Raw genomic sequence first — 17,659 nt, forward strand, 5'->3', positions numbered from 1 at the left:
TATGAATATGAGCAGGGTAAAGAGGTTACCCCTCCTCCAAATTATATCTAGTTAACCATTAAACAAACAAACACACAAGGTGAGGAGGAAACAAAAAACTGAGAAAGAGATCCACAATTTGACCAAATTAGAAATCCAAAATTTACCATAAGACTTTATAAAGTGAAAATATAAAATGTTTCTAATTATCTTTTGTACCTCTAGAGCACAGATTTTGAATAAGTTTAATATCTACTGAGATGCACCAACTGGCAAACCTTCATGGCCTTATATCATTACAGAGGCCCAAATTATAGTTATTCTTGGGGATTTCAGTAAATTTCGAGCTAGTGAACTTAGGCACACCCTACAATATAAAGGAGCTATGAAATATAAAATAGTGAACAAAGAAGTATGCCTTGTCTTAATCATCAGAATTATTGCCCGGCCTAAATATCTGATGGTAGTCATGGAAACTCTAACCAAAAACGTACTAAGTTAAATTATGTCTTTGGCACTTACTGAAGGTTTGACAAATTGAGACACTATGGACCTTTCTCCATAATTAAAATAGTTAATATGGCCCAATATAAGTCAAAACAGAGTTTTCAAAGATTGAAACACCTTATAAAAGACTTATTTAGAGAAAGGGTGTTTATCCCCAATATTTCTCCCTTTAACATCCCAATTTAGCTGTTCTTAACCCTCAGAAAAGTGAATGGTACTTCATGGTGGATTACTGTGGTTCTGCGTTTCCACCCATTAAGGGCCCCATAATCAATATTATTGAAATGACTGGGTCCATCCAATCATCATCTGGTAAATATTTTGTTATTATTTATTTGGCTCATATGTTGTTTAATACCAATTTCCAGACTCTCAGCCATAGTTTGCTCTCAGCTATGATGGAATATAACACTTTTTGACTTCAGCTTTGAAGAGACACCTCTACCTGGCTACCCATGAGGTCTCCAATAGTCTGGCCACTGCATACATTTTTGTAGGCAAAATTATAAGTGTGTCCAAATTCTTGAGGAGCACAGGTAATGATATCACACTGATGACATCTTCCTTCATGGAGATGCATTTGCCACAATCGCTTAAGACATACAAATACAAGGAGCTCACAAAAGGGGCAGGTTTCATTTCCCCACACATAACAGAAGGCCCTGTCACCTCAGTTAAATCCCTACAAATGACTTGGTCAGCCAAAAGCCACTCCATTCCTGACACCATTAGGAAGAAACTTTTTTTTTAAGATTTTATTTTTATGTAACCTCTACAGCCAATGTGGGGCTTGAACCCACAACTCCGAAATCAAGAGTCGCATGCCAGCCAGGTGTCTCAAGAAAGAAATATTGACCCTCACGGCACCATACTATTGAAACCTGCTAAACAATCTTCTAGGAATTTTTGGATTTTAAGGCAAAATATTCCTAATTTATAATTTTACTTAAGCCCATGTATGCTGTGACTAGTAAACTGGTCTACCTTGAACGGGGCCATCTACAAAAATGTCTCTATACTCTTTCCAAATTATAATACAACAGGTGCTGTCCCACAGAGACTGTTACTCTAGAGACTTTAGCAACTTCCTTTCATTGCTCTTGGAGTCTCTGAACCACTCATGATAGGCATAAGTTGCCCCTGAACTTCTGGTCCGAGAAGATTCCCCTCTAAGCTCCACGTCATATGCCATTACAGTAGCAATCCTGCATACTGGGATCTCTTGGAAACAGAGGCTCTCAAAGCCTCTGAATCTATAGCTCTCTACATTCAGCTGCCCATTGTGCCTTGGGTCATGGAAGTGTACCCTGCACTTAGTACGGCCACTAAGCCCTCCTTGCTAAAAAGGGAAATGACAGTTACATATTAGAGCTAAATGTAGGTCCTACTGCCTACCCCACCTGCATGAAGGTGTGGCTTTTCTGGTCCTTAGTTCCTTACCAGATGCCATGCTTTTGCAGAGGTTCCTCTTCTGAACCCCTTAGCTACCTGAGTAGCTTTTTGGGATCAAACTGAGTGAAAAAGGAAAGGGAATCTGTACACCTTACAGACAGTATAACCAAGATCACTGACATGATTGAACACCCTGGAAAGCTGCTGCTTTTAATACTTTAACCAAGACATTCCTGATTAAAGACTCAACAATCAGTACAACTGCCCAAACTTTGGATAATTGTTTTTATACTGGATGCCCTGGTCAAAAAACTGAATATGTTTTAGACCCTTGGGCCACTGGCGATTGTCTGAACATGTGGTCCAAGGTTGCCCCTTATGGGGCAAAAATTTCTGGGAATCTTGTCTCAGACATACTCCAAAAATAAATCAATGCAACACATATCTCTACATATACTAAAGCCATAATACTAAGGCTTCATCAAGACACTCCATATCCTTTTCAGAGTTCTAGTTGTTATTGATAGTGATCAACACAATCATTTCACTTCTCATGATTCAAAATGCTGAGCTCTGCAACAAGACATTCAATGGAAATTTCGTGTCCCTTACCAATCTCTGGATGCAAGCCTTATAAAGTGACATTGTGGCTCAAACAAGTTAAAATATGACACATTTCACTTATCAGTCAAACACCAAGAGTGAATTGTGATAAGTACGATCCATTTTTGATGTTTAACTAATGGCAAGTTTCAAGCCATACTCCTTCCCTATCTGGGGCAAGCTAATAAGAAACCCAGGGTACGCTCTCCTTTAGAACAAATGGGAATTTCAAATTGCATAAGCTCTGGCCAGCATGTAGGAGCTTTCACTCCAGCACCACAGTAAAGTCCAAAGCCAGTCAGCTTTGTTTCCTTAAGCAATTTTGGATCTGACTAAATCCAGTTTTGGATTGTGCCCTGCTCTTCCCAGAAAGTCTCATTATATGAGTAATATATCTTTTCATACCTTCTTAGTGCATGTGTGGTGTCATAAGTCTTGACATCCAAACCAAAGTTGGATGGAGGATCCTGGTCTAGCTGGTGACCAAACATGGCTTCATCTAATTATATAAATAGTACCCAAAGAATTAAATAATATAAATATAGATACATATAATAATGACACTTTCCTTACTCTAAAATGTTGGGCTCAAAAATAAGGATTTCCTCTCTTATAGGGGCAAAATTAACATACACATTTCTTCCTATTGACATTAATAGAACCATTCATTTTTAAAAAGAGAGCACCCTTTTCTTTTCAGTTGTTCTATATCTAACAAATAATGATAAATAGTAAATATACATTCTGAATAAACACACATTTTGTGAACATTTGTCATTGTTAGACAAGTAAATTCAATATTTACAAAACACTAATCATTGATTTTGATGCACTGTTAAAAAATGAAGTGTCATACATTTTAAATATAAAATATAAAAAGCCTTTATTGACCGTAAGTGTTCATTCATTACTGAAAACTTCACACCAGGAAAAACAGAATGCCAATGACATGATTTACTGACCTAATGAGCATACAAAAATAATCTCAAAACAATTTGTCACTCCAATTTGGGGAAAATTAGTGATTCAATTACTCAATTAAGTATAAAGTTAGGTAACAACAACATAAATTACGTAAGGGATGCTGAATAAAACAGATCATTGAAAACCACCTAGATATAAGATCAAAAGACAAATGGTCAGATATGTTTCTGAGTTTTAGAGGAGAATATACACTGAGTAAAAGAATGGCTACTAGTTTTAACACACAAGATGACAATCCATCTTAACTTTCCATCTGCAGGTCAAAATTACGGTAGTACATATTAAAAAGTACAGAAACCTACAAGAATTAAAAAAACACTTATATGTGTACATATATGTAGTGTGTGTGTGCATGTGTGCACATCTTAGTTTTAATACACCGTTTTTGCTTTTTTCCTTCTAAATTCTAAGAAGACCTAAATTTTTAAATGCTACTTTTTATAGACCAACAGTTAATACAGTAATGTGAAAGATACGGTATTGCAAAAATAAATTGCATTTAACAATCATTTTGTAATTACCTAAGTCTATAAGATGGAAAAGAAATACTAAATTTAATGAATATAATAAGAATTAATGAAATATTCTTTATCTAATCATCACCAGTGTTTATACTATAATATTATGGTGAAGTTTGAGAAAAAAAAAAAACAAACCAAAAAACCCCACGGCTATAACCCCATATTGTAGGCAACATCAAGGGAAAAATGTTTCTAAATTGACCTACAATGAAAAATAGGAAAAATAATGGTTGTGAATAAGAAACAAATACAAAATATGTGAAAGTAGGAGAGAAATTCAAGGTGATGTCAACAACTTAAAACAAAACAAACCAAAAATGTCCCTCCAGCAATACCCAAAAGGTTTTAGTAACTGTCTGTTCCCCTTGTACGGAGTAGACCAGTCTGACAACTTTGTGTAATTTAGGAATTCACAAATTTGAAACCTATGCAAGCAAGAGACTGCACCAATAGCAGAAGATAAAGAGAGGGCAGACTAACTGGGAAAACGAAGACAAAAAACTTGAAAAAGTTTTCATGCCTACTTCCAAGATTCTACTTTCGAAAGCTAATCTTGGGGAAGAGTAAGCTTTGTACTTTAATAAATATACATTCAAGGTGGGCCTTTTAGGAGGTGAAACTGTCTGGGAGGCCAAACACAAAATTAAGTCACCACAGACTATTCTGGATATCCTCAAGGTGATTTGCATGTTGGAATTTTCCAAGAAATCTAAATGTCAGTTTGCATTCTACACAGCTAATATTTGCTACAAGCTTTATAGAGTAATTTTTGTTAAGATTTTCTACATAAAACCATGGTAATATAGTTCAACCTCTGTAGTGTCGTCCCCCGCCCTGCCAAATTTGTATCCACCCAGGAGCTCAGAATGTCATTGTATTTGGAAGCAGGGTCATTGCAGATGTAATTAATTAAATATTAATATGAAATCATACTGGATTAGGATGTGCCCAACAACCAGTGTCCTTATAAGAGGACAGAGATACACACAGAAACAGAGGAGACACACAAACGGCAAAGGTCTTGTGACGACAGAGTCAGAAATCAGAGTGATGCAGCTATAAGCCACAGAAGGTCAAGGGTTGCTGAAAGCCACTAGGAGCTGGCAAAAAGCAAAGAAGGATTCTCCCCTGGGGCCTGCAGAGGGAGTGTGGCACTACTGATAACTTGATTTCAGAGATCAGCCTCCAGAACTGAGAGAATAAATTTCTGTTGTTTAGCCACCGAGTTTGTGATTTTGTTATGGCAGCCCTCAGACACTAATACATTCTCTTTTACACATACTCTTGGAATGTGAGGAATGGGTGACTGAAGGGAAGTGAGGGTGGGAGGATAGAAAGGGATAATCATTTCAAAAAGTAGTATGCCATGTGAAACTAATTTAGGTATTATGTTACTAGTTGTGAATCATTTCTTCTGAATTATAAAGAGGTCCTTCAGTATTTTTTTTTAAATCCTATCTCCTTAAATTGTTTCATGCATTCTTGATTTACCAATTGGTCCATCTAAAATATTTAATTTTACCCTATTGTGTCTTTCTTTCTCTTGGGCTTTAAAATAAGAACTTCATTATTTTCTATCCTAAGAGAAAACAAACACAGACATTAGCCTCTGACCTATACCCCACCTCATTGCCAACCTAGCTCCTCCTGCTTTATCTCAGCCAGAATTGTTGAAATAGAAGTCCACAACATTTATTCTCCAACTTTTGTAATTCTCCCCTCTCTATAACTTGATTTTGGCTGCTACACTCTAGGTATAAATACATACTAACAAAAATATTTTTTCATCTAACAATGTCAACAGTTCTCCCACATTCTAAAGCATCTTATCTATATCAAATTCAAAATTGAGAATATGCTTTGCATGTTTTGGCACTTAAAAATAATGCATTGCATGAAGGCTTAAACAATCAAACAATAAAAGGGAAACAATGGGTAATTAAAAATTGAAAAATGAAGGAAAAATAAAACATGTTTTATTAATAGAAAGGTAGGGTATTTTTTAATCCCCAAATCCAAGTGAAATAGCTTAATTGTTGACATCAATAAATGTTACTCAATGATCCAGAATTATTCTAGTTCTACATATATAGAACAACCGTAATCCTGCAGAATGAATATCACCAAAGTGACCCTAACATCTGAAGTTCAAATGAAATTCAATGATGCTCACGAAAGCATTAGGGATTGACAATTTTCTTATCTATAAAAACTGAAAGATAGGAATTGACTGACAGAATAATACTCATTCAATCAACCAGTAAAGTAAGGTCATATTATGTTCACTTTAACTGATACGAATTCAATTCTACACTGGGCAAAATAAATAAATGAAAGTAATTTGGTAGCACATGACCTATAAAAAATCAAGCTAGCTCATCTGGTATTAACTAAAGAAACTGTTCTGACATTAGAGGAAAAGTGTCCTGTTAGAATTATTCAGAGACTATAGGGCTTATGCAAAATTATGTAGATGATCATTATGGGTGAGTTAAGGAATTTCATGCATGCTGTTGATTGTATGTGATTTTCTCCTTACATAGCAACTGTAGAACCTTAACCTTTGTAAAAAATGCAATTTCAATGAATGAATTGAGTGTATTTGACAGATATTATGCTAAATGTTTAAAAAGTAAAATTCTAGGAGTGTCAGCATATAAAAGATACAGAAGAAGGAATGATTATAATTTGAGATAAGTGACAAGAAGAGAAAAAAGTGAGAAATGATATGTTAGGAAGTGATACCAAAAAGTCATAAAACAGTGGCAACAGAACGAAACTATGAGAATGAGAGGAAGAAGAAGCAAAACAGAAATTTGTGCTACTCTTAAGACCCTAATAAATCCAGTAATTCAGGTCATTTCATTACATAATTTTTGGTAAGTGGCGGTGGGGTGTCTACAAATGTGAACATAAACGTGTGTGTGCATGTGTATTTCTGTGTGTATGTGACTTAACTATGTACAATTTTGCCACTTACATATATTATATCATTTAATTATAAACTAACCTTATGAGGTAGACATTTATCACCTCTATTTCAGAGATGAGAAAAGTAAAATTCAGGCCAATGATGAGACTTATCTAATGAGAAAGAGTAATGAATTATGCTCTGAAGCCAGAAATCTGACTTCAAAGTTGGCATGTTTAAACTCATAATGAGCATGAACTATGTGAGATATATTTTATATATGGAATCTCATTCACCCTTCCCAACAACTCTGCTCTGCAGACATAATGATCTCCATTTTAAAAATAAAGATACTGAGTCTCAAAGAGCATATGTAACTTGTCCAAAGACAGAGAGCTATAAGATGTGACAGGCTGAAATTAGAATCCAAGTTTGTCTGACTTCATATGTAGTTTGAAATACAGAATGATGCAACATTTATAAAAATAAAATCAGTTTCCTTACTAATAAATCAAAGAACATTTGCTTTCATCCACAAATAATCTAAGATGTATTTAAAAATTAATATTAAAAACCACTGATTATTAGTTGTATTACTTTTTACATTAAAAGGATTACATTTAATTTACATCAAGTCTGCTGCAGTAGATTCCATTCTTTAGAAATCCATTAATTTACTTTTACTTTTATTTTAATCAGTACTTTTTCCTTCCCTTTTTGAACACACATTGGCTACTGTAAAATCTCTCTATGTGACCAGCATGTCTATGTGCCAGGAAAGGAAATGTCTGATTTTCCTTTCTCATTTTTTTGGCCACATGACATCCCAAGAATAGATTTAATAGAACAAATTGATGGCTTATAAAGAGGACTGAGATAGCCATGCAACCTTCTGGACCATCTTTGCTAGGGTTCCGTCAGCAACCGTGTAATATTGTTGGCATCTGGGGACTAAAAACCCCTCTAGCAAGGAAAGGACTATTTTGGGGCACCAAAGGCAAAATATAAATAAATAAACAATTAAGTGGACAATGTTTTTCTTTCTAAACTGTCGTTCTCAAAGAGCTCAACTCTAATTTAACCGATCAGTATGCTAGAAAGAAGAAATATTTTGTAAAGAAACAGACACCTTGCTAATGCTGGCATAATGCTGTAAGATACTCTACATCAAGGTTAAACACAAGGTTTAGTACTTCACGTCTGATGACAATGTTCTCTCAAATAAGTTGAAGATCTTGGACTTGTTTCAGAAGAGAGAGAAGGAGGATATACAGGTAACACCAGGTTATAAGAAATTGGACTGGAAGCATCAGCTTATTTTATATATCAGCAGAAACGTTAAGTCAAGATGTGATCCAAAAATCTTGGTATGATAAAATCCATGTCCTTCTGCTAAAACACTTTGTCATTCAGACCCACACATTCATTGCAGCTGTAGCAAATCCTTTACCGTGTAACACAATGCTGTAAATCTAAATTGCAGAAGTCTGAACTTTCAGCCTCTCTCCCATACTGTACTGCTCACTAAATTTCCTTGGCCTATCCATCCATAAACAGAGCTTAACCTGGGTGAGATCCAGCTGGACCTTAGATCCAAAACCTTTAGAAGCCAGGTAAGTGACTTCTAAGACTTGTGATCAGGGAGACGTGAAGGCAGCAAAGGAAACATTGTCTTCTCAGTGCCAATGCCGAACAGATTGTCAGGCTGACAAGATGAGCTGAAATGTCCTTTGCTGTCTTTTCATATTCACTGCTGTCCCAGATACTAGGTACTTAAAACCAAAATCTTTTCTTCCTGGAAATGTGTTTAAAAAAGTATAACAATATGATTGTTTGGTACATACTTTTCTCATTATTATAATAGCTCTATATTTGACTTTATGCATATTTTACAGAGCACACTTTGCTTCGTGCTCTGGTAATTTCCCATTTTATGTAATTCCAACATGAAGGCACTTGCAAGGTTACTGGATGTACTTATTTTTAAAAATTAAAAACAATCCTGTTTTCATTTTTATATTGTTGTTCACCTGTGTACTTGACTGTAAATTCAGATTGAGTAAAATGACCTCAAAATTTTATTATTACAAAGCTACTATCTAAAAAGAATTACAGGGTAAAGAACTTCATGAATAGTGAATATTTTCATTAAAAAAACTAACATTTTTGAATAGCATGTAGCAGAAAATAAAGCATGTCTGGAATGAAATACTATATGATGAGATGAATATTACTTACCAAACTCCTTGGGAACTGCTATAGAATAAACACAATTATGTCCAACACTGTAATTTTTTGGATAGTTTGGCGATAGAACAGTGCCTTCTGAACCTGTTGAACGACTTCCACAGGGTGCTAGGAAGTAAAAATGACAAAAAATATTTTTAGAAAAACTTTAAAAAATCATACGATGAATATTTTCTTGATATAAAATTATAGCTATTGAATTTCAAGGTATAGGATTTATTTCCATCTTTTAACAAGATCCACCGTTGTCAAGTATTTTAAAAATAAATTGTGGCTGAGGGTTCCAGAGGGGAGGGGGCTAGGGGGATGGGTTAGCCTGGTGATGGGTATTAAAGAGGGCATGTACTGAATGGAGCACTGGGTGTTATATGCAAACAATGAATCATGGAACACTACATCAAAAACTAATGATGTAATATATGGTGATTAACATAACAAAATAAAATTTAAAAAAGAATAAACTACACATGGATCAGTAATCTAAATAAAAAAATAAAAATAAATTGTGGTCATATAAAACTTTAAGTATTCAGATTCACTCTTCTCAGCAATAAAGTAATTTAATAATATCATAATGTTATCTCTAGAGGTAATAATGGTGGCCCTGCTTTTATTTATGGTAAAAATGTAAAGATAATCATCTTTTTTATAATGATGAGAAATCACACATGCAGGTGGGAAATTGTTTTACTCACTGCCAGGCTTTGACACCGTACTCAAAATCAACCTTGATTATGCTGCCACCAAATTAAGTATTTTTATACATGGGACGGGGACGGCTGTACAAATACATTCACTCACTCATCTAAGTAAGATACTCTCACCAACCTTTATCCATTTATATGATTTACTTTTGAATCAGAAGAGTTGCTGATGGTGCACAGAGGCAGGTTTTTTGTTTTGTTTTGTTTTGTTTTTTTGCTATCTCAGCCCCAAACGTGCTACGTTCCTACAAAAGGTGAGGGTGAAACCAATGTTTCTGGCAAATTTGTAGATGATGGTTCTTCTGTTCATAAGATAGGGGAAATACATTAGGTTTTATAGTTCTGGGCTATGAGACAGACCCCGGCTACTGATGGAGATTTAGGTATTGAAAACATAAAGATGATAGTTGACAGTCTCTAAGTGAATGAGATCACCCAGAAAACTACGTAGAATGAAAAAAGATGGCCAAAGAGGAGGTCTGGGGAACGCCAAGGTTTAGGATCAGATAGAGGGCGGCAACGGAGAAAATAGTGTCTTGGAAGCCAAGGGAGAAGAAGAAATTAAAAGAAAGTGTTTAACAGGGTTAAGTGTTGCAAATAACGTGTGGGAATAAATGAAAAAGGAGTCCGAGTAGATTCGGCGACCTGGAGTGCCGCAGAGCAGGGGCTTCCCTACGCCCGCCCACGATTTTCTGAGGCGGGCTTCTGCCGAACTGCGGGCCTGCTGGCTCCGCCCCTAACTCCCGGAGGTAGAATGAGCTTCCCTGATTGGTGAGCCCAGGACGGGAATTTCTACTTCACTGCAGATTCGGCGCCATTCTGCTTAGAGAGCACGCTGGCCTGTCTGCTTCTCTACCGTGTATTACAGGGCGAGTCTGGTGAGAAAGTAGCCGCGATTGTTGAGGGACACCTGTAGCTGCGTAGGAAGCCTATTGATTCGGCTCCTCTGCTTTGATCCATATTAAAGCAAACAGTTCGCTTTCCTTCAGCCTATCCCTTAATCGGCTTTCAACGTGTGCAGAGAGGACTCCCAAGCAAAACTGAGAATTTTTGGTGTCATTAATACAGCAGTTTCAACTAGAGCAGCTTTCTGCACGTTACAGCCAGCAAACCAAATCCAGCCCGAAACGAGAGAGATTTTTTTTACATTCTTAGAGTTACAAAACAAAACTCAGAGTATGCGACAGAGACGTATGTGGCCAACAAATCCTACAATACCATCTGGCCCTTTACAGAAAAAAAGTTCGCTAACCCTTGCAGTAGAGAGATGGTATCTAGATCGTAGTTGGATAAAGAGTAAGTGGTATATAAAGAAATACAGAAGTATCAGAACCTTAATTATCAACTAAAGGAGAATGTAGGGAGCCGTTAGGCAAAGGGCAAAGTTGAGTGAGTTTTTGTTGTTGTTGTTTTGTTTAACGGGGAGGAAGGATTCATTACAAAGGGACAATCCGGAGCAGACCCAGAGTCTAGGAAAAGATAAGATCAAGAACAAAAGTCGAGTGATTAGCTTTTGAAAACTGGAGTGACATTCCTCTGTGCTCTGAGAATAGGGTTGAAGGAGACTAGAAATGCATAGATTCAAGTTATACATTGGGAATTTATTGGAGTTAATGCCGGATTTTCCTTTTAAAGAGAGCTGGATGCAGTTGGTGGTGTGTTAGGTGACTGGAGAAGAGTCCTGCCAGTTTGAAAAAGCAAATGCTTTTCATGGATTCCTGGCCAGAGTTTAAAATATAGCAATATATTTAAAACACATACATACAATCCAAACAGGATCTTATATTGCGTTGGGTGGCTAATGAATGTTCTGCCTTTTAATGTTCTATTAAATGGTAATAGACTTAAACATATAAACTTAGAACTCCACAGAACAACAAATTGACAGTGATGATGATCACCAAAGATGCATTGCTCTCATCACTCATTATTGTTTGAGATTAGTCAGGTGTGTTCTTAGTTCAGCACTGATAACTTTATTCAGCTGATAATACTACTGATGAGAGAATCATTCAAGAATGAGTAGTATGTTTTATGTTAACTTTCCTTCTGATTTTAAGGTACTCCAAAATTACAATACTTTTGAGTGTATGTGACAGTAGTTCCTATTTTTATATTTGGAAAGTATGAATAGAAACGAGAGCTTCTACCTCAAGTTCAGCTTTGTGACTTAGTCATGAACATTCTGCCATTCCACATTAATATGCATCTGACAGCCTCAGTTTGCTTTTTATATTTTATTTTGCATAATGGACATCTAGGACAGCTTTTTAAAAAATATCATTTATAAATATAAGAAAATGTGAAGTTTTTTTTAAGACACTGATGAATTATATGAGGTTGCAGTATAATCACATGTTCTTAGGGTAATTAATACTATGTTAGATTCTGTTATTTGTACTAGTAGCAATAATTTTACGTTTCTTCTGGTCAGTGCTTACCACATGTCCTTGTTGATAATTATATTGAATACTGTAGTGATTGACAGTATTTTATGCAGTATGCAAATAATATAAATAAGAGAAAATTAACTGTGCTTTGAGATACAAATTTATTTTTATCTATGTTTCTAAAAATCTAAATGCAATAATGACTAAGCCAGAGCAACTTTACTAATTCTCCTAATATTGGTTCCTGGAAGCTTTTCATATTCTCTCTTCCTGTTTTAATTTCATCTTATTGGCTAGTACAGAAAGGGCAGCCTTTATTTTTCTGGCTCTGTTAACAATCAGTAGAAGTTAGAAGCCAGCCAAGACTTTGAATGCTATGCTTATTTTTCCCATTTGACTTGTACCTGTGGGCTCTTTGTCACACTGGCTGTGTTTCTCAAAATAGCCCATATCCCTTGGAATGCAGTAAATGTAAGAATTCACCTGTGTCTGTTCCTGATTATAACTTATTTGATACACATGACTCCTCTTAAATCTATATTTAATAACACTGTTGTAGAACACATGAATTAGGAGAAGGAATGGTTCTATGACTAAGTAAGTTGGGAACTACATGGGTAAAAGAAAAAGAGTTCTTTACTATATGGCCTCACTGATACTTTAGTTAAATCTGGGGAATGTCATGTTCTTACAAAATTATTTGATCATGGAGACTGTTTCAGTATAACATCTCACAGGACCAATGTTCCCTAGAACACGCTTTGCAAAATGCCAGATTGATGATTCCAGAATGTGCTATCACTTGGCAATAACTCTAACATTTATATTATTGCCTGTAATTGATTATAATTTTGTAGTACTAAAGAACTGTTTTATGTATGCACATAGAGCCAAAGTATTTTAAAGATTTAAAATGTCAGACTTAGCTTATTATAAAGTACTATTATTCTTGACACACTTTCCCTGACCCTTGGGGTCCAATACATCAATTTGTTGCTTGTTCCCTTACATAGCTTATCAGTCTCTCTTTCCTCTCTACCACTCAAAATGCCACAGTCCACACTCTCAACAGTTTCCACATGGGCTCTTCCATTGGACAACTAGCTCCACTCATCCCCGAAAGTTCTCACCACTGTTAACGATTTTTCTAACAGACAAGTCTTACATTTCTCTTCTCTTCCTAGAACAGTTCTGATAAACATTATGTTCTCCATAAATGTTTGTGGGATGATTGAATGATCTATGCTTGCAAGACCAGGCAGGCTACTATAAAATGTTGTTCCAGAGTCATCACATAACACAAACATTTCATTTTGTTGAAATTACCCTAGATATTCACTTAAATCCAAGACAGAATGGAGACATACCCTCTTTTACTAAATCCATATAAGCCTACTTTTTTTCTTTCTGTGATTAAAATCTTCTGGTTATTAGAAATCACTGTTGCTTTATATTTAGAGGCAATATTATGTGAAAGATATGTATCTTTAAACATTGGAAATATGTTCAGTGACAGAACTCTTAACAATATGAGAGTCACATGGATACTGAGTTCCACTGGAGGAATAGCAAACTCATGCCTACCATTTTACATTAGTAAATCCATGCTAACATTTTATCAGTCTAGAGCATACCTTTTTTTTTTTATTTTTAAGGATTTTCTTTATTTATTTGACAGAGAGAGACACAGCGAGAGAGGGAACACAAGCAGGGGGAGTGGGAGAGGGAGAAGCAGGCTTCTCGCGGAGCAGGGAGCCCGATGTGGGGCTCGATCCCAGGACCCTGAGATCATGACCTGAGCCAAAGGCAGACGCTAAATGACTGAGCCACCCAGGCACCCCTGGAGCATACCTTTATTCAAAGAGTGACATCACTCACACAGTTTAATTTCATATGATTTTTCTTGTTCTCATTTTTCTGTTTGTTTTTTAAAAATTCTCTTTGGCTGAATTTATATGGCTTGATTTGTATAAGTAAAATGTGCCCATACTGTAACTATTCTCTATATGTGTGTTTCACTCTTGCAATATGAAAGAGGGATACAGTAGACAGATGCGGTATTTCCAGGGAAATCAGAGGATGAGTCTGCAACTGGGTTTCAAGACTTCTAGTCATTTAGTGAAAAGGACTTCCCTCCTATGGTTTGATCATGTGTGTGGGATGGAGGAGGAAGACTGAAGAAGAAGGAGAACAAGAAGTAACCTCCCAGTAAGTGAAATAGAAGAATCCCAAACCATTTTTATGGAAAAGGTACTATTTGAATGTCCACATATCTTAGAGACTTTATAATACATGCAACACAGCCTTGAGCTACTTGCAATTTCAAATCTGTCTTTTCACTTGTGTAATGTATAATTTATTATCAAATATACTCTATAATAAAAATTATTATATAATATATAAATTTTTCTCAGAAAGCAAGTTAGGTACTTTTAAAAGTGATGAATTCTTGTAGGTCACAAAAGAGCAATATGGTATATTAAATCAATAATTTACTAGATGTGGCCTGTGACTCCTTCAGTTTGAAAGAACTGCTGTACCTTACAAAAGTGCTGGCCCACTTCTAGTAAATTACTTATGCCCTGATATAGCCTGATTGAATGTCACAAATCAAAAATCCTGGTATAGAAAGTGTTTGAAAGCTGTATCTCCCATTGAGTTTTTTTTTTTTTTTTTTTTTTTTTAAGAGAAGTCCTTTCATAACCCTTAAACTCTGGAATTGAATTTATAATGCAGACAGCTAATATTCCCAGTATTGACTTGTAGATTAAAATTACTATCGCTTCTTCCCTCCTTTGTTTAAAACCTTGTTCTTAGTTAAAAAAAACAAAAAACAAAACTAATTATTCAGCCATTCATTTCTTTTTTTTCCAACCATTCTTTTCATGCTTCTCTTCATGTCTGCTATATAAGCATTTCATTTTTTTTATCTTAGATGATAAGCCTCCAATAAGGCTATTCTAGCATAATGGTAATAAATACTTCTTTAAATTATAAACTGTTACTCTAAGTAACTTATTTATTTTGATTTTCATTTTCTTCTCCATCAGTTCTGATACATTCACATTTATTTATCTGGAAAACTAAAGATAATATTGCCATGAGTTTCCTATTGCCTCATCTGTTCACCTAAAAAAACAAAAAACACAAACAAAAATCAGTCTTTATTACTTGTGAATTAATTTTGTGGTAAAATTCCACACTCTTGTTTAACACTAAAAAAAAAAATTCATCTCCATGTTGTAATCAGTGGCTTGTAAACCATTTTAATCACTCACTCAGTAAACTTAGTAGGATATGAGCTTCTACATCTGTCACCTCACTGATTGCCTGAACTCACTCATTTGATTTTGCTGGCTAGGAAGGCCTTCCCTTCATGCCCCAGTGCTCAATGAGCTGTGTTCTCCAACAGAGTGTGTTCTTAGAGAAAGAAGAGTCATCCTATGACATAGACCTATGAATAAATAGCTATATTCCTTGGATAGATTTGCCATGCTACCATATGTAAATTCTACTAATACTATGGGTGTTAGTAGTTCATCTGTGATACCATGTCACTCATTTTTAACCTCATTTTCAAGATTGAGGTATAATTCACATACCATAAAATTCACCCTTTTAAAGTATATAATTGAGTGTTTTGGTTTTTTTAGCATATTCACAAAGTTGTGTAACCAACACTCTATCTAATTTTAGAATATTTCTGTTATCCCCGAAAGAATTCCTATACTCATTAGCAGTCACTCCCTATTTCCTATACTCCCAAGTCCCTAGCAATCACTAATCTATGATTTTGTAGAAAAATGTATATGGGAAGACAAATTCTTAAAATGATTTTAGCTGAATTGTTGATGTTTTTTAAAAACTAAAATCCCTTTTCATTGCTTAGTTTCTGATTTCTAACTCATTGATTTTAAGTGATGGCAGTCTTTTATTGTTTAAAAAATTGTTTTAAAACAGCTAATATATTAGTACAAAATGAGCTTAGAGGGGAAAAAAATCATCTGTGACAATTTATTACCCCTGCCTGATTACTTCACAAGCATTGATTTCTCGGGAAAGTCTTCCCTGTCTTCCAGACTAGTTCAGAGGATCACATCATACAGCATTCCATTACGTTCAGGACACTGATTACAACTTGTTTTAAATTTTATTCGTATTTTTTTTTATATAAAGCCACTTATTTATATAGGGTCTGTCTCTCTTAACTCCAAAAATCTATTAAGTCAAAGTTTCTATTTCTTTTTATACACCATTTATACCTCTGGAACCTAGCACAGTGTCTGTTTATACAATGGACTTCTAATAAATATGTTATAAATATTAGGAAAACTAAAATATACAGTATATTACTATCTTGCTGCTGACTAAATGCATGGAATGTAAAACTCAGATTCTTCAAACCATTTGCTTAGGGTAGCATAGTAAATGCTATATAAAACCCAAAGCTTTGGAATCTACAAGATTTAGTTTTGAATCCCAGCTTCACTATTTACTGACTGACTATTTACTTCTAGCTTTGGAGGAGAGGAAATTTCAAACTGGAACTGGAACAGGAAATGTCTGATAGATATGCTATATGGTGTGGGCCTAGATAAAATGAATTAAGCAACTCTCTGGCCCCACAGAATCTTCTGGAGGTGATATAATGTGGGTTTCATAAAGGCCTTAGGAGGATGAACTAATCTCATCAATCCCAGGAAGGAATACAAAGTTTAGAGAAAGGGCAGGAGGAAACTTCCCTGGTGTTTCTGTCAAGCTCTTCCCTTGAGAGAGAGGAATGCCATTTAATGATTCTCCCAGAGCATTGTTCCTTCCAGGAGGAGCTCTGGCTTTTATTTTCCTCTCCTGTTCATTTCCCTACTCCATCCCAAAGGCAGAGGGACCTACATCTTCAATTCAGCTGTTGTCTCAAGAGGTGGTATGTGTGTGGGTGTGTGTGGGGGTGTGGTTTGGGGTCACTGTGCTCAGCTGTTAACAATCACTGTGGATGTGGTCTTCTAATTTTGCACTCCCTATCCTTTAGAGGTCCAGGGGGAAACAAGAGCCAATGTTAACAGTGAAAAGGAGGAAAAATTGGCCCATCTTCTCCTCTTCCTTACAGCTCAGAGGTTCTTTTTTCTTTTTCTTTTTTTTTTTTTTTTAAATTTTTTTTTATTGTTATGTTAATCCCCATACATTACATCATTAGTTTTAGATATAGTGTTCCATGATTCATTGTTTGTGCATAACACCCAGTGCTCCATGCAGAACGTGCCCTCCTCAATACCCATCACCAGGCTAACCCATCCTCCCAACCCCCTCCCCTCTAGAACCCTCAGTTTGTTTTTCAGAGTCCATCGTCTCTCATGGTTCTTCTCCCCCTCCGATTTCCCCCCCTTCATTCTTCCCCTCCTGCTACATTCTTCTTCTTCTTTTTTT

General features: G+C 35.6%; 1 protein-coding gene across 7 annotated transcripts in view; it reads right to left on the reverse strand.

The window, feature by feature from the left end:
• Positions 1 to 17,659, reverse strand: part of CSMD3 (CUB and Sushi multiple domains 3) — a 1,192,082-nt gene that overhangs the window by 217,163 nt on the left and 957,260 nt on the right. For all 7 annotated transcript variants that reach the window (XM_032415697.1, XM_032415696.1, XM_032415695.1 and 4 more), the window contains one exon: positions 9,136 to 9,252. In XM_032415697.1, coding sequence (XP_032271588.1) covers positions 9,136 to 9,252 — 117 coding nt within the window. The remainder of the gene's footprint in view (positions 1 to 9,135; positions 9,253 to 17,659) is intronic.

This window comes from Phoca vitulina, unplaced genomic scaffold (assembly GCF_004348235.1).
Source record: "Phoca vitulina isolate PV1807 unplaced genomic scaffold, GSC_HSeal_1.0 scaffold18, whole genome shotgun sequence".
In the NCBI taxonomy this organism is placed as follows: Eukaryota; Metazoa; Chordata; class Mammalia; order Carnivora; family Phocidae; genus Phoca; species Phoca vitulina.